This window comes from Stegodyphus dumicola, chromosome 10 (genome assembly GCF_044657685.1).
Source record: "Stegodyphus dumicola isolate Sdum_Otavi_A_Nest chromosome 10, ASM4465768v1".
NCBI classification, from domain to species: Eukaryota; Metazoa; Arthropoda; class Arachnida; order Araneae; family Eresidae; genus Stegodyphus; species Stegodyphus dumicola.
The window spans coordinates 112,336,135-112,354,655 of NC_140777.1; the positions used below are offsets into that span (position 1 = coordinate 112,336,135).

Here is an 18,521-nt window from a genome sequence, read left to right on the forward strand (position 1 = left end):
CGTATATTTTCTTGTAAATAAATGTTGTTATTGTTTACAAAACCTCTTATTATCTCTTGGATGCACCTTTAGTCTCACAGAACCATTAGATGCAAAATGTTTATATAAGCGAAAGTAAAAGTTGGAATTCCCATACTGATAGCACTCTGAAAAACTTTTCTTTCTTTCTTCTCGTTAATAATCTGATAAGGAAAATTTTATCAGATCAAAACTTGCGATGTCTTTTATCTTAAGTACCGTTCATAATGAGAGGTTTTCTAAAACTTAGCATAATGACCACCAAACGAAGAACCATGTAAGTAGTTATTTTTGCCTGCTAATTTTCTGGGCATTTAGGAAGCTTTCATTCTGAATGCTTAAACTTTTTCTATACATACGGTCTTAATATTTGAAAACGTCTTAACGGTCAGTTTTAGGAATATTTCTGTTTTAATTAGGATAACGAAAGCTTATACGTTTGCATTTTCTTTCTTCCATATAAATGATGGATTGAGTTTATATTATTTACTTAAATGCGTTTAAAGCTTTAAATCTATATCCAGTACAATTGCGTTTATCAGAACTAATTTGGATGAGCCATTTAGATATATTTATTTATTCAAATAATTCATCTTAATTATATCCGCTAATGAATGGCAGCAATAAATGTTTGTGATAATGGTTATTGATTACATATATTACAATGCATTTGCTTATCTGCGTCATAATGTATTTCCATAATCTGTATCAAGTAAATAGTGTGTTTAAATATATTATTCAATTTTAGGTGCTGCTTTGGTAGACGGTTGCACGGATTTTTGGCGATTTACATTGGCGCAATTGTTGGCGCTGTTTTTACAGTCAGCCATCTTGAAAAATGCTGTTTTTACGTATTTTACGCAGTATTCGAAACTTTAAAAAAAAAAAAAAGTATCGTTAAAAATAATGGATTAATTTTTTGTTGAAAACGTTGTTTTTTAAGATGGCTGGCAAATGTAAGTAAATACATTTACTTAAGACTATAAAATGCTAAACTAAGGTTAAATTATTACTTTCATATAGTAGAATAAAAACAACGCTATGAAAACATTGCGCAACATTTAATTGGATTAAAATATTACTTAAATTGAATATCGAATTAAAAACATCATACCAACGTTTAAAAGAATTAAAATATTACTTAAATACTTTAAAATAAGTTTTATAGGATTTACAGAGTTCGTAGCGGTCCTTACAAGTGCTTATAAGTCCTTATATTTGAAAATAAAATATAAAGGCCCTTATAGGTGCTTACTTTTTCTTTAAAGCCCTTATTTTTTTGTTTTTAGTGCTTATTTTTTGCTTTTAGTGCTTTTTTTTTATCCTTTTTTTTTAATGAACGCGCATTTTTTGCCCGTAACTTTTCTTCCTTATATGCAACGTCAGATGGTGAATCATACTCCCGGAAATTGCTTTTCCCCCCTTTCTCTGCATTACCGTAACCTATGGTGCGCGCAAGAATTCCTCCCACCCAAATACTACACACATTTGAATTTCTATCAAGATTTTAATAATTTGCATTCTCAGTCCGCGTGGTCAGTTCATATTCGTGTTTATTATGATCATTATGCTTATATTATGAGTATATATATGCATGAATATTTAGAATAATATAGTTGCAGTAACTGCTGAAGTATAGATAAACTTTCAAAAATGGGTGTGTTTTTGCACAGATTAGCTTTCTAAGGAATAATATTTGGAATGGCTTAAATAAAAGGAAAGTAATCAAATAATCAATTTTTTTTTTTTTTTCCTTTTGTCATTGTCCAATCTAGATTGATTAGGACTAAAAGTTTTTGCGGTTTACCCAACCTAAGCGAAGATTGATTCTATTCCGGAAATTTAACGCAGTCTGCTGAAAATTAGAATTAGAAACACCCCACATTAGTTAAGTCTCTTTCTTTTCCTTTATTTAGTTCTTTATTTTCCGAATACCGGCAGCTGTTGATTCCGATTGCGTAATATCACATGTGGAAGAATTACGCCGCACGTATTGTGCAATAACGTTTGCGGTATTTTGCATTGATAATTAATTTTGATGTTCAGTCTGAGATTTGTTTATGCACACTTAAAAGAGTTTTACTGTTCTTTCTAAGCAGAATATTTCTCAGTTCCGTTAGTTTTTATATGATGCACATATCGAAATGTCAAAATCATTTATTTAGCCTAAATTTAAATCTAAAGAACAGCTACAATCTCCCCCACTCCTCTTTTTCCAGTTACTATCCGGAATATTCGGGAATTTCGAGTATGCAGGTTAGTTAAGCTTTTACTGTTAAAGGATGACTGAATGAAGCAATTTCCTGTCTTCTGATTTCAGAAATGTGCCTCTTTATTACTTAAATTACTTTGCTTGGGATATATGTTAAGGGAAAACTGTTATGCAATGAAAATTTAGAAAATGTTCAGAATTTTGATTTAAGTTAAATTATTTAAATATTAATATGAGTGGAAAAATAAATTGTATTTATTATTAGGTGCCAAACGAATACAATTAAAATGGCTTATTATTATTTATTTTCTATATTTTCAACTGAAATATCATCATTAAATTTTGTAATATAGTTTATTATAGCATAGTTTTTTTCTCTCATTGTAAACTAATTCTGTAAATTGAACTGTCATTTAAAATTTAAAAAAAAATGTTAATTGTTTTCCATTGTTGAGGTAATGCTCATTCTCTTAATAAATATTGCATAGCTCATATTTTAAATTACAAGTCTAATTTTTCTTTAAAGGTTATGCAGTTGTGTATAATGTAATTAGACAGGTGCTTATTTTTTCCTTAAAATGTGCTTGAAAAGTGCTTATAGGTGCTTATTTTTTTAACTGAAATGTGGCTACGAACCCTGATTTAATTATTTAACATTAAAACATATGCGACAATAAATATCTCAGAAATTTTTTAAAACATTGTATTAATTTTTTAATAAAAATTGAAGCATACAATTATGAAGTAAAAGAAAATTATGTATTTACACTTTTTAACCTGTCTTATATTGATAAGTAGCACAAAAAAAAAAAAAAAAAAAAAAAAAAAAAAAAAAAAACCGGTCCGCTAACGATCTTTATCTGTATGATCTCCATCTCTCACACTTCATTGAAGAAGCAATTAGCCATGTTTTCTCCAAAAATTTAAAATAAATTTCCTCTGACGCTATTAACAATTTATAAATAAATCTTTGATTAGGAAAGCCAGGTTGGCCAAATAAGGCCTCAAACGGCAATTGTTTTATTCCGATACCAATAATTCTTGGTAATTACCAGTAACAACATTTATATTCGAAACGGACACATCCATTCGCTTTGAAATCTGAGGAATTCGAAGTGATGAATAATAAAATTTTAAAATGGTGCGGTAGTGCACGAATATTCAGTAACCAATCACGCATAGAATTAAATTTATTTAAATAATCATTCATAATAAAATCATATTTTAAAAAATGCAAAATTAAATTTATTTTAATATTTAACAGCTATAAATAATGTTTAAAACATTAGATTAAATTTATAGATATTAATAAAACCAATTACTTTTAAAATAATGTGACGTCATTCTTTACTGTCTTACAACATAAAATTCCATAAAATATCATAAACAATAAAATTTTTATTTCAAATAAAAATGCAAAATTAAATTAATTTTTATTATTTTGAAGTCATAAATAATATTTAAAACACGGAATTTATGCATAATAAAACGCATTATTTTTTAAATAAAATGATAGTAAAGTATCGGTTACCATAAACAACTTGTCTAGCAATGGGTTTACCATACGTCGTATCGCTCGCCAAAAAAATTCGCCAAAATCCGTGCAACCGTCTACCAAAGTAGCACCCAGTTTTATTTTGTTTTTCTAGTGAAAGATAATTTTAACTGTTTCCTGATCTGTTAAGTTAGAGGTTTTTATTAAAATAAGAAAACGTTTATTTATATACATATTATTTTTGATTAATTGTTAATTTTTAATTTTTTTCTTCACAAAAAGCTATAAATTTGCTTTCTAAGCGTTGTAGTTTCCTTTAAATAACATAACTGTAAAAATAATGCTCAATAATCATAAAAATGTATATAGTTTCATTTTTTATCAAACCATCTTTTCGAAATTAATAAACCAATGTTCCACGAATGAATTTGGATAAATGTTTATGAAACTAATACTAATGTGTTTTGAATGCTTCTGTAATTAGCAATATATAAATAACCCGAAATTTGTGAAACTCATATCACCACATTAATAACCACTGGTTTCTGGATTTCGAAATCCTTTGTTAGAATGTTAATAACATAATTGGCTGGTCACTGTCAAACTTCCTTATTGCACATTTTTTCTTGAGATTAAAATTATTTTATTAATTTATTGAAATCTTTGATGCTTACGTTTCTGGTAGCTTAACTGCTTAATATTTTGTGCTATAAAAATGACGGTCGTCACCGGAACCATAATGTTTCTTTCACTGTTCTATATTTTTGTTCGTAACATAATGAACTCACTTTTTTCTTCATAAAAATAAGTTATATTTTACTCGTGAAATTTTATACCTGACGAGAATGAAAACAATAAACATATACGTTACCTTACTTTACTTCCATCGAAAAGTGTAACACAAACATATTTTTGTTTCCAAAAATCTGCTTTCAGTATCTGCTGGATTATTTCACGTTTATGTGTACCTTATTCTTCTTCATCCAGGTAATAATAGAACGATCCGAGTGCAGAATTTCTCCACAATGTCTTTAGAATACAAATTTGAAAAACGTTGCAATCTTCATTATCTCCTATGTATTTCTTTTCCTCGCAAAATCCAACATTCAGACACACGATCACGGGATAAAATGTTTCTCATTAAACAGTTTTGATGACTGCACAGGTTTCTGTTATAGATTTGTTAAGTGTATGTTTTCTTTCACTCTCTTTTGGTTCAACAGAATGGCTCATAGTATTGAATAAATTTTGTTTATTACTGCATTAATTATATACATATATACATTCAGCTGAAATCTGGGGAATCCAGCTCATACCGCTCGCGTTCTATTACTATCCTGCGCCCTCTAACAGCTGCTTTTTTTTACAATGCCATTTACCGGTGGATTACATTCGAACATTCAGATCTGACAATCGTTCAGGTTCTTGGGAGTATAAATTAATTTTCTAATTACTACATTTATTAACTCGCATACATATTATTAATGCATTAAAAAGATTACATATAATGCTAAAATGTGATGTGATAATAAACTTACTTACTTAAATTCGCATAATGTTTCTAATACACTAGGATAATAATGCAAACTTTCTTTGAATTATTACTAGATACATGATAAATTGGTAATAACACTGATTCATTATCATTCTTAAAATGATAGGTCCTAAAATACACCGTAACTCTTACAATCTGATGTCCAAAAGTTCTCAAATAGCAGAGTCTTTTGAGACCTTATCAGCAAGCACACGTATATAAACATTAAAAAGGAAAGTTCTTATCTCTAAGTCTTCACGGTCTTTACGAAAAGAGCCAAATGATAAATATGAACAATAGCAAAACGTCTTTTACTAGGTTTTATGGGATGTAACAGTCCTTGTTGCTTGCCACTTGCCACTTTATTCGTAAGGCACTCAGTGCACTCTGATATGTGTCTTCTTACATATCGTTTCATGCCTCGGAACCAATACAATTCCTTAACTTTGCTAATTGTTTTAGCGACAGAAAAGTGACCAAATAAATCATGAAATTTCACTACTGCACTTTTCTTTTTGCTTTTAGAGATCACATAGAGAAGTTTCACCTTTCCACCCACCACAGTTTTCCAAAACAGCCTAATTCTTTAATTCTTAATAATTCTAATTCCTAATTCACCAATGCCGTTATTCCAAGTGCAACTGCTGCCTAATGGAAAAACCGCACCCACACGCACTCTCTTTTAAGTTTGCAATTTATGGCATTTCTTTTTACTTCTACTGATTACTGAATTTGACTCCATGAGCTGTGTATGCTTGAACTTAGTATCCACCTGATTGGCTAGCGCCACAGGCAGCTGGATATTTCGATTGGTCCGCTGAATTGCTAGTTTGAGACTTCACGTTCTTATGCCATCTACTAATTTTTGACTCATGACTGTATGTTTTTATCGATAATTTACGAACTTAACAACTTGAATGTGATTGGAAATTTTCAACTAGTTATCCTGGGATTACACTGACGCGCGGGTGCCCGAGTCGCGACTCCAAAGGAACGCCTGAGCCAACGAAGACCCATCTCCAAAACCAGTTTTTACGCAGAGAGCAGCAAGTTGAAAAATCTGAAGTACAAGCATAGCGGAGCTAGTCAATACATGGAACTGACTCCGTTAGCTCATTAGTTCCATTTGAACGACCCGAAGGTTCTTTAATATACTAAGGTTAGGCCAGGAACGGAAAAAGCGTGCCATTGGTTGCTGGTAGTGACGTCACCCGGGAGACAGGACGCATCGGCCGACGCGTCTGCTACATGATTTTGGTAATGGAAAAAATGTAAACTAAAGCAAAATGATCATTTTATATGTGGTAGATACACCGGAAATACCGGGTATATACTTTCCGATTAAGTATTTTGTTAAAGAAAATGTTTATTTTATGCATAGAATTCGTACGAATGCTGAAAATAATTATAAACATTAAATTCTTTTCGTAAAGGGAAGCCTTAGAAAATGAAAAACGATATTTAAGTTAACTAAGGGAAATAAATATTGTAAAACAAGGTATTTTTCAATATTTTTTCGTAGTATTGTTTGCACTAAATAAATTTTGTTGAACAGAACACATGATGGCATAACTGCTAAGACCATGGTAAAAACATAATAAAAAAGTATTGTTCTATTTATTTTCATTGCTCATGCACTTTTTTTAATACAAATGAACTTTGACATTCCATGAGAAAGATATGATCGTGATTTTCAGTTTAATTTACATATCTCAAGCAAAAATATATATAAAAAGATTTGACTTAACAAATTCATATTTAAATACCATAAAATTCTACAAATTTCTTAATATCCGTCATTATACTTTTAAATAGTATACTTATCACATTCTTTTTAAAGTGAAAAGTCACTTCATACTGATTCACTTCAGATTTTAGCAGAAGTGCATATTTTTTCAGTATAATCTAAAAGTACTCTTATAACCCCTTACACTCCCAAGATTTCTATATAACATTTATCCTGACGTGATTATTTGCTATAGTAAATAATCTTCGATATCGGCATCCTATTCTTCCTTCCATACATTAAAAATGGAACAATTAAAATACATTTTCTTAGACATATACGCATAATAATAATAATAATAAACTTGCCATACATCTTAGTTTCAGCCCACCAGCAGCTGAGCGGTAAAGTCGCTGAACACTGGTAGTTCGGTCCGAATCCCGCGAACGGGCTGGCTGCATGGGCGTTTTCGTGGTTTTCCTCATGTGTAATGTGTATACGAGCCAGTTTACCTGAGAAAGTCCTCCAAGAAGGCATCACACCTATTACGCAGATAGCCCTAGTGTGCTTCGCCATAATTAAATACACCACCACATCTTAGTTTCAATTCAGCCTGTACACAAATTAAATATTTTTAATTACTAATGTATTTTTATCAGGTTGTTTCTTAAAATACTTTTGTTATACTCAAAATATGTGTTCAATATTAAATTATTTTTCTTTCTCTTATAATTAAAAACAAGTTATATGGAATCAAAATTAAAACATATGCAGCAGTTAAACAACACTGAAGAGTATCTACTTACTCTTTCGCTATTTGTATTCTAGCATTATACACAGATTTGTTTTCCTTCAGAGTCAGCTATGTGTAAGTTCACTTAGTTATATCAATTAAATTACATCAGACATATGCATCAGTTAAACAACATTGAAGGAAATATGTTGCTCGCTCATCGATGTTTGCATCATAGTGTGGTCGAGAAATTGTTCTTTCTTCTGAAGCATGTATCAGTTTACTTAGTTCTCAATGCTTAACCCAGACATTGCTTCAATACATAGAATGCCTTGACTTTTAGTTTTCCTTCTATAATTCTGACACAACGCTATAACACAACTTGCCATTTCCGACTAGGTATAAAAGCAAATTAACAACACAAATCAAATGTATCCCAGATCAAATGCAACGAATGTAAACAAACGCCGAGAACTAACGACTGTCACCCACATGACGTCATGCGCAGGTGGCATAATTTTCTCCCTGCACTACGCATCGCTCTTGGGCCCCCCCTGGAACGACCCCTAATCCTGAAAATGGAGTGAAAACCTGACTGTCCTTCCACTACGTTTGGTATGGTTTTGATCGTCCGGCGGCGAGATTTTCTCCCGAGGTTCGTATTGTGTATGCGGATCTGGATAATCCATGTGCCTGTGGGTTTCAAAAGGCTGCTCATCATTGTTTTTTATGATAAAACATGGTTTCATTCTATCAGTTGAAATTCTTTTGACATAGCGGTATTTTACTATTTTTACATCTTCCACTGAGCAGTGCGGTTACAGGTTGTTGAAGCCTGGCACACTTTGGGATGCAGCGGTGATAAAAACTGATCATCCCTAAGAACCTGCGCAAGCTGGTAGCTGATGTGGGTTCGGGTATGTTTTGTATAGCCTCAATTTTCGTCGGAACATGTCTTTTTTCCTTCAGGTGCGATTTCATACCCCAAATAATCAAGTTTAGAAGTGCCAAAAATACATTTTGCAACATTGATACATAAACCATAATCGTTTAACCTTTGAAAAACTGTGTGTGAGTGCTTACGGTGTGACTCTTCGTCTGGAGAAGCGATTAGTACGTCATCTAAATAGCAAAATGTAAAGTCTAATCCTTATAGTATCATATTCAAGAATCGCTGAAATGTCTGTGCCGCGTTACTTAACCAAATGCCATGAATGGGAATACAAACAGCCCAAAACGAGTTATAATGGCCTTTTTTGCGGTGTCGCTTTCGTGCACTGGAATTTCTTGATAAGCTCTAATTAAGTCAATGGAACTCATAGAAAAATCGTATTTCGTTTGATCTCTAATTGCAGCATTTCGAATTTGAGCTTCCACCTGGAGAAACCATATCTTTGGGTCCGGTTTCCAAAACGCTGAGATTTTAATGCTAACTCTAGCGATAGATGTCGAAGTGTCGCTTTTGTTTTCGCATTCGTTTGACATTTTTTTTCTTTTTAATCAAGAAAACCACATTTCGAAAGTACTTTAACTATAACACAAGCAAAGCAGTTGCCACACGAGTATCATATCTCATTACGTTCTTTTGAGAACCAGTACAAACTTATGAAAATTGCAGGGAATTTATCAGAATCAAGAGATTAACCACATCGGCCATTAGATGTGATTAAAAATGTATCACACATGTTACAACATCTAACTATGATTAAAATTGTCTGATATAGTAAGTTAGATATCGTTCTTTAAACAGCATCAAGAGAAGTTTATTATCTAACTTTGGAATAATTAGTATAAATTTGAAAATTTTCACATATTTTGCTTAATTTTTCATACTTCCATTTCAGCTATGAGTTCAAAATATTTAACACTTCTCTAACTTACTTAACTCTCGCCTTCGTTTTTCATTTTTGATTCTTGAGTAACGTGTCCTGTGAAGTGCATTGCATAAAATGTAAAGTATTATTAATACTAACGAGAAAAAAGGATTGGAACAAATATTAAGTGGCCCTTTTTAAAACGAAATTTCAATGAATATTCATCTTTTGAACCGTCTTTTTGTGATGCCATTTCACGAAAATTAAAAGGTACAGAAATTAAAGATAAGATGAAGAGAAAACATAGAGGACTCTACAGCGCGAATGGAATTTTATTAACATAACTGTTAAATATAAGTATCTGATTATGTATCCTCAGATTACCAATATATGACAGTAGTGTTTATTTGTGAAAAGAAACTGTGATGTAATAATTGTGTATATGTAGTAATTCGTTTTTGCTGTTCATCAATAAACGTTGTGCAGAATAACGTCCTCTGTTTATTACTTTAAATTAGATCCAGTCTTATTTATTATAGGAGACTTACGTTTATTTTGTTTGTGATGTCTCCTTTTCGCGATTATTACAAACCGAAATAATCGACAGACTGAATATTTCGAAAATGAAGGACGCTCTGGAAAATTTGAAAAAGAAACGATCGGTTGTAAGATAATCAACTACGAAACTGTTGACAAAAGTCGAAAGGAATTTAGCAAATACTATTCCGCTAAACAAAAAAATTGATGTACTCGAGGATCTGTATGAACAGTTAATTGAGAACATCAACGAACTGAAAAGCTTAGATTCAGAAATTGAAACGAAAGTAACTTCGGAGGAGCTTGAAAATGAAGTTGCACTAAGTCAAGAATAAAAGGATAAAACTGTTATATGGAGACGAAGAATGCAACGATTTTTGAAACAGAATTCGGATTGGTTTGAAACAGCAATTCATCAGAACGAAATGGCGAATACGGCACTTACAGACAAAATGAAAGCAGTGAAGTTACCTCGTCTGCAAATCGGAAATTATTACGGAGATTCGTGTAAATGGTTGTACTTTTGGAACCAGTTCGAAAATACCATTAGCTGCATTTCCGGTTTGGTTTTAAGTGACCACAATTATGATTTTGCGATAGAGATAATGAAAGAACGTTTTGGAAGACAAGATATTGTCATCACTTCGCCTATGAATAAATTATTATCTCTTGAACCAGTGGGTACCATTTCAAATGTTAAGCACTGCGTAAACTGTATGATAAAGGCGAAGTCAACATTCGAAATTTAGAACCGTTAAATGTTACTTCTGGAAGTTATGGAAATATTCTCTGTCCTGTAATTTTGAAAAACGTTTCAGAGGAATTAAATTTGCAATTTAATCGACGTCGAAAAATGGAAGCAGGATTTGATATAAAGGAACTTATAGAACTTTTAAAAACGAAGTTAACTGTCGAGAAACTGCAAGTTTAATGAAAACGAATCAGAAACTAAGCATTCGTCAACCTAAACAACCCTCGAACGTTTATCCAGATTATAAATCGAAAGTTCCAACTACTTTAGATTTGTCGAAGATTGGATACAAATGTATATTTTGGGATAAAGAAGACCATACGAAATACAAATGTCTGAAGTAAACTTATCAGGTTCAATGTTTCTTCTAACCTTCTTCGGAAACATACAATGACCTGACTAGAACAGAGAGCTTACTAAAGCTATGTTCACTAATTGTAGTAAGTAGACAGGATACAGACGAAGGGTATACAAAACCCTTTATTTTTTCTTTATATACAGTGACTTCCGTACTTCGGAATACAATGACCCTCCACTCGGGGTCTAACGTAAAAGATATCAAAATAAAACTAAACTCTAATTTAACTTTAGAATAAGATTGGCCTTATAATAACAGGAAGCGTATGTAGCACAGAGACTGTGAACACTACAATACGTTTAATTTATCAAGAGGATTAAAACCTCTGGCCTGGAAGGCAAAGTAGCAACTGCGTAACTTCTAAGGTAAGCGGCCTGCTTCGAACTCACGGCTTCCTCTCTTCTGCTTGGCAAAAAGGCCACACTTAAATACTTGGCGTTCGCCACACAACTTTGCATAAACTCCTTCACGCTTATAATTCTGGCCGGAAGTAGAAAATAAGAAGTGATAGTAAAGATTTAAAATAAAATAAACGTTAGTAAAACTTAAGATCCTTACATACTTCCCGCCAGAGTTAATTAGTTTGAAACTGAGGTCTAAAACGACCTTGTTGAAAACTTTTAGCTCTAGAAACTAACGCGAGGCCAACCTTTTACAATCATAACTTAGCTAGAAACTAGAAAATTTTAAAAGAAAGAAATTTGTTACAACAGCAGCTCCCGGAATATACAACAATCTTTTTTCTTTTTCATCTGTACTGCATCTAAACAGGAGCTTTATTCAATTCTGGTTCCTTCCAGATATCTGGAAGGAAAACTAGTTTAATGAAATGTTACAGAATGACATTGCAAATAACATATAGAATATACTTTTCTTAACATTCTTATTTCATTCATGATTATTTTAATTATCTCTCCCCGTGCTCTCTGACATGTGTTGTAAAAACACCAAACACGAATGTGTTTCTGTCTATGTGTTCAACACTTCCTCCTACAATCAAAACACTAACGTGTTAAAATTCAACATACGAGACCTCTTAACACACCCTAATTTCAACTACTACATTTCAAAAAGTCTTTCAGACTAAAACTTCTTTCTTGTTAGAATGTTTTAAGTAAAATTTATACAATAACTTTTTACAATATTTAAGTCTTTATACAACGCTATTATACATCAACTTTAGTTTTACGCGCGAGTAATTGAAAAACATAATAAGAAAATCGGTCACAACTCATTTCTCGCCCTTTTGGCGATAAAGGTAGACCTCGCATGAGGTAAAACTTCTTGAAATCTGCCACTTGCAATAAGAATGAAAGATTAACTTAAGTTTGTAAAGTAACATAAAATTTTACTTATCTTTGTAATATTCAGACATCCTTTTCTGGGCCCAGTCTTTAAAGGTGCTGCAGACCGTAGCTTGGTTGATCCTCCTTCTTGTACGGGCTCGCCCTTCAGTGCTTTCCTCTGGAAGCTTCCGTTTTTCACCACTACGGCCACCCTTGAACATCTTCCTTTTGTGCTCTGCTTGTGGTCTTGGCCGTTTGAAGGCAGCTGGTCTTGGTGGAACCGGGAAACTTCTGTCGTGATCCTGCTTGGACCTCGTTGTTGGCCGTTCAAATTTTTCTTGTACTTTTTCCTCCGCCGCTGATGGCCCTTCCGCAGTTCGGCGACTTTTGCTGCGGAGAGTTCTGTCGGATGAGTCAATCTTCCGTTTCACAGCCGGGTTATAGTTGCCGTCCTTTCTCCCGGTCTTTTCCACATACGTCGTCCTTCTCCCTTCTTCATTCTGGGGGTGTTCGTGAACTCTGTTTTTTGGACGGTGGAACGGCTTCTTTTTCTTTTTACCTTCAGTTTTTCCGCGGGGCAATTTTCTTTTCACTTGCTTCTGTCTCTCATTGGCTTGCCCTTGTACCTGTCGTTTTCCCACCTCTGGAACTTGTACCTGCGGTGTCTGCCGTACCGGATCCTGCAAAAGATCTGAAAAGATTTGCATTTTATTACGATCGAAGTAGGGCTTGATTTGATCAATGTTTGCGGAACAGGTTTCACCATTTCTTGCCTTTAACACTACAACAGCGTGAGTTATTTTTTCTATAACATATGGTCCTTCAAAGCGTGGAAAAAATTTGGCAGTTTTATCTTCTGGTGCTGAAGAAAGTGAATGCTTAACTTTTAGTACTTCATCCCCTACTTTATAAGTTACTCCCCGTCGTTTCAAATCATAATACAATTTTTGTTTTCTTTGTGCTACTTCCGTATTCTTTTTTGCTACTTTTATTAGTTTTTCTATATCACCCATTTTAAATTCTGGGGCTCTTTGTTGCACATAAAATAGTTTATCTAACGGTGTTATAACCTTTCTGCCTAGAAATAACTCAGCAGGAGTTTTGCCCGTTGTATCATGTTTTGCGGTCCTAAGGGCGAAAGCAAATTCATTGACATAGTTATCCCAGCTTTTATGAAAATTGTTAACATAACCACGGATAATTTTCACTATATTTCTGTTGACCCGTTCCGCTATATTTGATTGCGGCCGATACGGGACCATTTTTAAATGACGTATGCCCAGTTTTTGGCACATGTCTTCAAATATATTACTTACAAATTGAGGACCATTATCCGATATAACTTTTAGGGGCGCCCCGTATTTTAAAATATATTTATTTAAAATAGAATCGGTAACTAATTTCGCGGAGGCTCGTTTTAAGGGAACAATTTCGGTCCATTTACTAAAGTGATCAACTATAACAAGGAGATAGCGACTTTTGTTTAACTGACTTTTTGGGAAAGGGCCCAATAAATCGATGCCGATTATTTCATTTGGAAATTCGGATTTAATACTATTTAGAAACCCGGCCGGGCGGAAATTAATATAATTAACGGCTTGACATGTTGGGCAGGACTGGACATACGCCCTTGTTAACTTTTGCAGTTCAGGAAAGTAGACTGCCTCGCGTACGCGTTGAGTAGTTTTTCGAATACCAGCATGAGAAGCTAAAGGGCTGTCATGGAGCTCTTGCAGGATATTTAATCTAAGACTAGCTGGGATAACAGGTCGAAATTCGTTGTTGGAATTCGTAGTTTTTGTATAAAATAATAGACCATCTATTAGTTCGTAATGGGTCGCCCTATTTCTTATCGCCACAATATCTTGGTGGCTAAAATTTTCAGGATCCTTCAAATACTCATAAATACTTCCAAACTCAGGATCCTTACCCAGTTCGGTTATTACAGTTTCTCGGGAATTTATTGTACACGCTGTCAGCATTGCAACTTTTACGGTATTACCCTGTTCGTCTAATTTAATTCGTGACAGGGCATCTGCTACGATATTTTCCTTTCCGGGGGTATGCTTGATTACCAGATTATATTCTTGCAGCTTGAGTGCCCATCTTATTAACCTTGGGGATAAATTTTTCCCAGAGTACAATCTAGTTACCGCCGCATGATCAGAATATACTGTTATCAGCGCCTTTCCAAAATAGACTCGGAACTTTTGCACTGCTAACAGAACTGCAAGTGCCTCTCTCTCGGTCGCGGAATAGTTTCTTTGTGTTTGATTTAAAGTTCGGCTAAAAAATGCCACGGGCTGCTGATTTTGCGAAAGTACCGCTCCTACCGCATAATCCGAAGCATCCGCTGAAATTTCTAAATTTTCATCCTTTTCAGGAAATTTCAACACGGGCTTGCGTTAATGCTTGTTTTAATTTTTCGAAAGCACTATTGGCTTCGGCCGTCCACGAGAATCTTGCCTTTTTCCTTTTTAATTTTAACAATGGCTCAGCGATAGCCGCAAAATCTTTTATAAAGGACCTATAATATGAACAAAGTCCTAGAAAAGAAGAGAGCTTCTTTGCCGTGTTTGGAGTCGGATACTTTTGTACGGCGATTATTTTTGATTCATCTGTCTCGATCCCTTTTTGCGATATTTTGTAACCTAAATATTTTAATTCAGGGGCTGCAAATTTGCATTTTTCGACATTAACTTTTAGACCGGCCTCATTTAATAAAGAAAACACCTGTCTTAAATCCTGTACATGTTGGTCTAGATTATCACTAGTAATAATGATATCGTCTAAATAGATAAATGTGGACTTTCCGAGAACAGGTCTTAACACAATGTCCATGCATCGCTGAAATGTTGCTGGGGCGCCTGAAAGGCCAAACGGCATTCGCAAAAATGCATAAGTGCCAGACTTGGTTATAAAAGCAGTCTTAGGCACGTCCTCAGGCCTGATCCCTATTTGAAAATAACCATTCGTTAAGTCTAAAGTCGTCATAAATTTGGTTGATTTTATGTTCCTTAAAATTTCTTCTATAATCGGTAACAGATATACCGGATATTTCGTTATGGAATTTAATTTACGGTAATCAATAGCGAATCTCCACCTTTTTGGATGCTCCAAAGGATAATCATTATTTTTCTTACATAAAACCACCGGACTAGCATAACTACTTGAGATAGGCGTTACGATCTTTTTACGTAGCATATCGGTAATATGCCATTCTATAATTTTTTCCTTATTCTTATCATACCGGTATTGTTTTTGACGAACCGGCAATGCATCTCCGGTGTCAATACTATGGTTAGTAACCTGGGTAAATCCTGGAATATCACTAAATAAGGAAGCAAATTCACTTACCACTTGTCGGATTCTATCTTGCTCGTCATTAGGCAGGTGGTCAAGATTTAACCTTGGCGGTTCAACCTTTTCTACACGCACTGGTTTCATCGTCAGCTTAAGGGACGCTTCATTAAAATCCAGTGTAGCTTGTGCGTCTGAAAGAAAGTCTATTCCTAGGATTAAGTGTGCTTGCAAATTCTTTACTATAAAAAACATCACCTTTACTTGTTCGTCCTTGATACGGATGTACAAAGGTACTTTACCTACGCACTTACATTGTTCTCCTTGCGCCGCTAATACTGTTGTATTATCCGCATTATATATGCGGTATTTGCGAAAATACTTTCTAAAAAAGACTTCTGCCACACAGGAACACTGCGCGCCGGTATCCAGGAGTGCGGTGGCCGGGATATTATTTAGCAAGACTTCAATCTTCGGAAGAGTTAAATTTTTCACCATTACTGTATTTAACTTGTAGGAAGAGGGGTTTTCGTGGCCTTCGGATTTCCGCACCCTCTCGTCAGCAGAAATCCGTTTTAGTTTAAATTATTTTTCCTTTCGGTGCTTTCCTTCTTTCTCCACTGGCCTTGAGACTTTTTTCCTGGGTTGCTATTGAACTGTCGACGTTCGCCGGCTGTTTTTGAATGCTCGGGTTTCCTTGCCCACTGATTCGCTTTTTCTCCGTAGCCATGTGCTTGAGTTTGCTGTAGTCTTGGCGTACCAAATTGGTTTCGCTGTTGATATTGGCGTCTTCTTTCGACGTCCGCCGTTCTTCTACTTTCAAACTGGATTGCTAGCTCAAATAACTTTTCCAGTGTAGTCGGATTTCGTAATTCAATAAAGTCTTGCACTTGGGGTAGTAATCTCGGCAAAATCACTTGAATTATTTCAGGATCCGGACGGTTTCCATACAAGAGCTTGAAAACGTGAATTTTTCTTAAAATAAAGCTCGAGAGGTGTTCCATTCTTTGTTGATATATACTGAAAAGTTCTGTTTCTAATTTCGCACGATCCCTTACAACAGGGAAGGCTTTTAGTAGGGCAGTCTTGAAATTTTCGTAGGTATAGGTGGGACTTCCTGCTTGACCCAAGAGACTTCTGCCGATACATTTGAACCAGTTAAGCGCTTGGCCCCTCAAAGCGCTGGTAGCTAAGGTAACTTTTTGAAACTCGTGCACGGGGTAGAGCATGAAGTGGTCATCCAATTTTTCCAAAAAACTGGTTACCTGTGAGTTTCCATTAAACGTTGCTTCTGGTTTCATCGAAGCGCGCATGGTCTGGACGATGTACTCAAATCCTTCCAGGGCGGCAGCTGGCATTTCTGGATTCTGAGCCGTTTCTGCAGGCAGCACAGGTTCTTCTTGAAACTCGGCCATGGTTATTCTTCGTCGGGCGCCACTATCAGGTTCAATGTTTCTTCTAACCTTCTTCGGAAACATATAATGACCTGACTAGAACAGAGAGCTTACTAGAGCTATGTTCACTAATTGTAGTAAGTAGACAGGATACAGACGAAGGGTATACAAAACCCTTTATTTTTTCTTTATATACAGTGACTTCCGTACTTCGGAATACAATGACCCTCCACTCGGGGTCTAACTTAAAAGATATCAAAATAAAACTAAACTCTAATTTAACTTTAGAATAAGATTGGCCTTATAATAACAGGAAGCGTATGTAGCACAGAGACTGTGAACACTACAATACGTTTAATTTATCAAGAGGATTAAAACCTCTGGCCTGGAAGGCAAAGTAGCAACTGCGTAACTTCTAAGGTAAGCGGCCTGCTTCGAACTCACGGCTTCCTCTCTTCTGCTTGGCAAAAAGGCCACACTTAAATACTTGGCGTTCGCCAGACAACTTTGCATAAACTCCTTCACGCTTATAATTCTGGCCGGAAGTAGAAAATAAGAAGTGATAGTAAAGATTTAAAATAAAATAAACGTTAGTAAAACTTAAGATCCTTACAAACTTCGAAGAGAAACGCAACATTTTAAAACGTACCGGAAGGTTTTTTATGTGGTTTGGTTGTAAACATTTATCAATGATCTCTAAGAACAAACAGTGCAAAAATTGTGGTAGTAAACATCATAAAAGTGTTTGTGTAAATCCCCCATCAGCCGTCTCCAGTATAAAAAATAAGGAAACTGAAGCATCGGTGGAAGTTGTTCAAAATTCTTCTTCAAAAACTGGATCTAATATTATGCTTCAAACGGTGTATGCTGTGTTTGAAGGCAGAACCGTGGAAAGTCAACTTAGTCTTCGAAATATTAATTACCCTGAAAAATGCATAAATCGTAAAGTCATCGAAGTACCTGTCATAACAAGTGCGGACATGCGGGTACCGGATGTAGAAATCAAATCCAACCTCTAAGCATTCGGCATCACTTTGACAGACTCCGTCCACGCCAACGGAATGAGTCATGATATTTCCGTTTTAAACGGCGCGGACATTATGCTGCAAATAGCAAGTGAGGAAATAAAAAGGATAAACTTCCATGGAAAGATGAGAATGTGACTTTAAGTGACTATTTTAAGAATGCTCAAAAAGATTTTAAAATTTAATCGGACAATTTAAATCAAACTTGAAATTTTATGCGCAATATAAAGATCTGATTGATAGTCAGTTTAAGGAACAAATCATAGAAAAGGTCGATCCTGGTACTCCATCTGGGAAACGAACTTACTGTATTCCTCACCGTCGTGTAATCCGTGTAG

At 34.6% G+C, this 18,521-nt stretch overlaps 1 protein-coding gene across 1 annotated transcript in view; it reads left to right on the forward strand.

Annotated features, from left to right (window-relative positions):
- Positions 1-146: 146 nt before the first annotated feature.
- LOC118204142 (techylectin-5A-like) overlaps positions 147-18,521 on the forward strand; it is a 53,715-nt gene continuing 35,340 nt past the window's right edge. Inside the window, exon 1 of the mRNA XM_085825390.1 lies at positions 147-295. Within this exon, the coding sequence (XP_085681516.1) occupies positions 246-295 (50 nt within the window). The 5' untranslated portion in view covers positions 147-245. The remainder of the gene's footprint in view (positions 296-18,521) is intronic.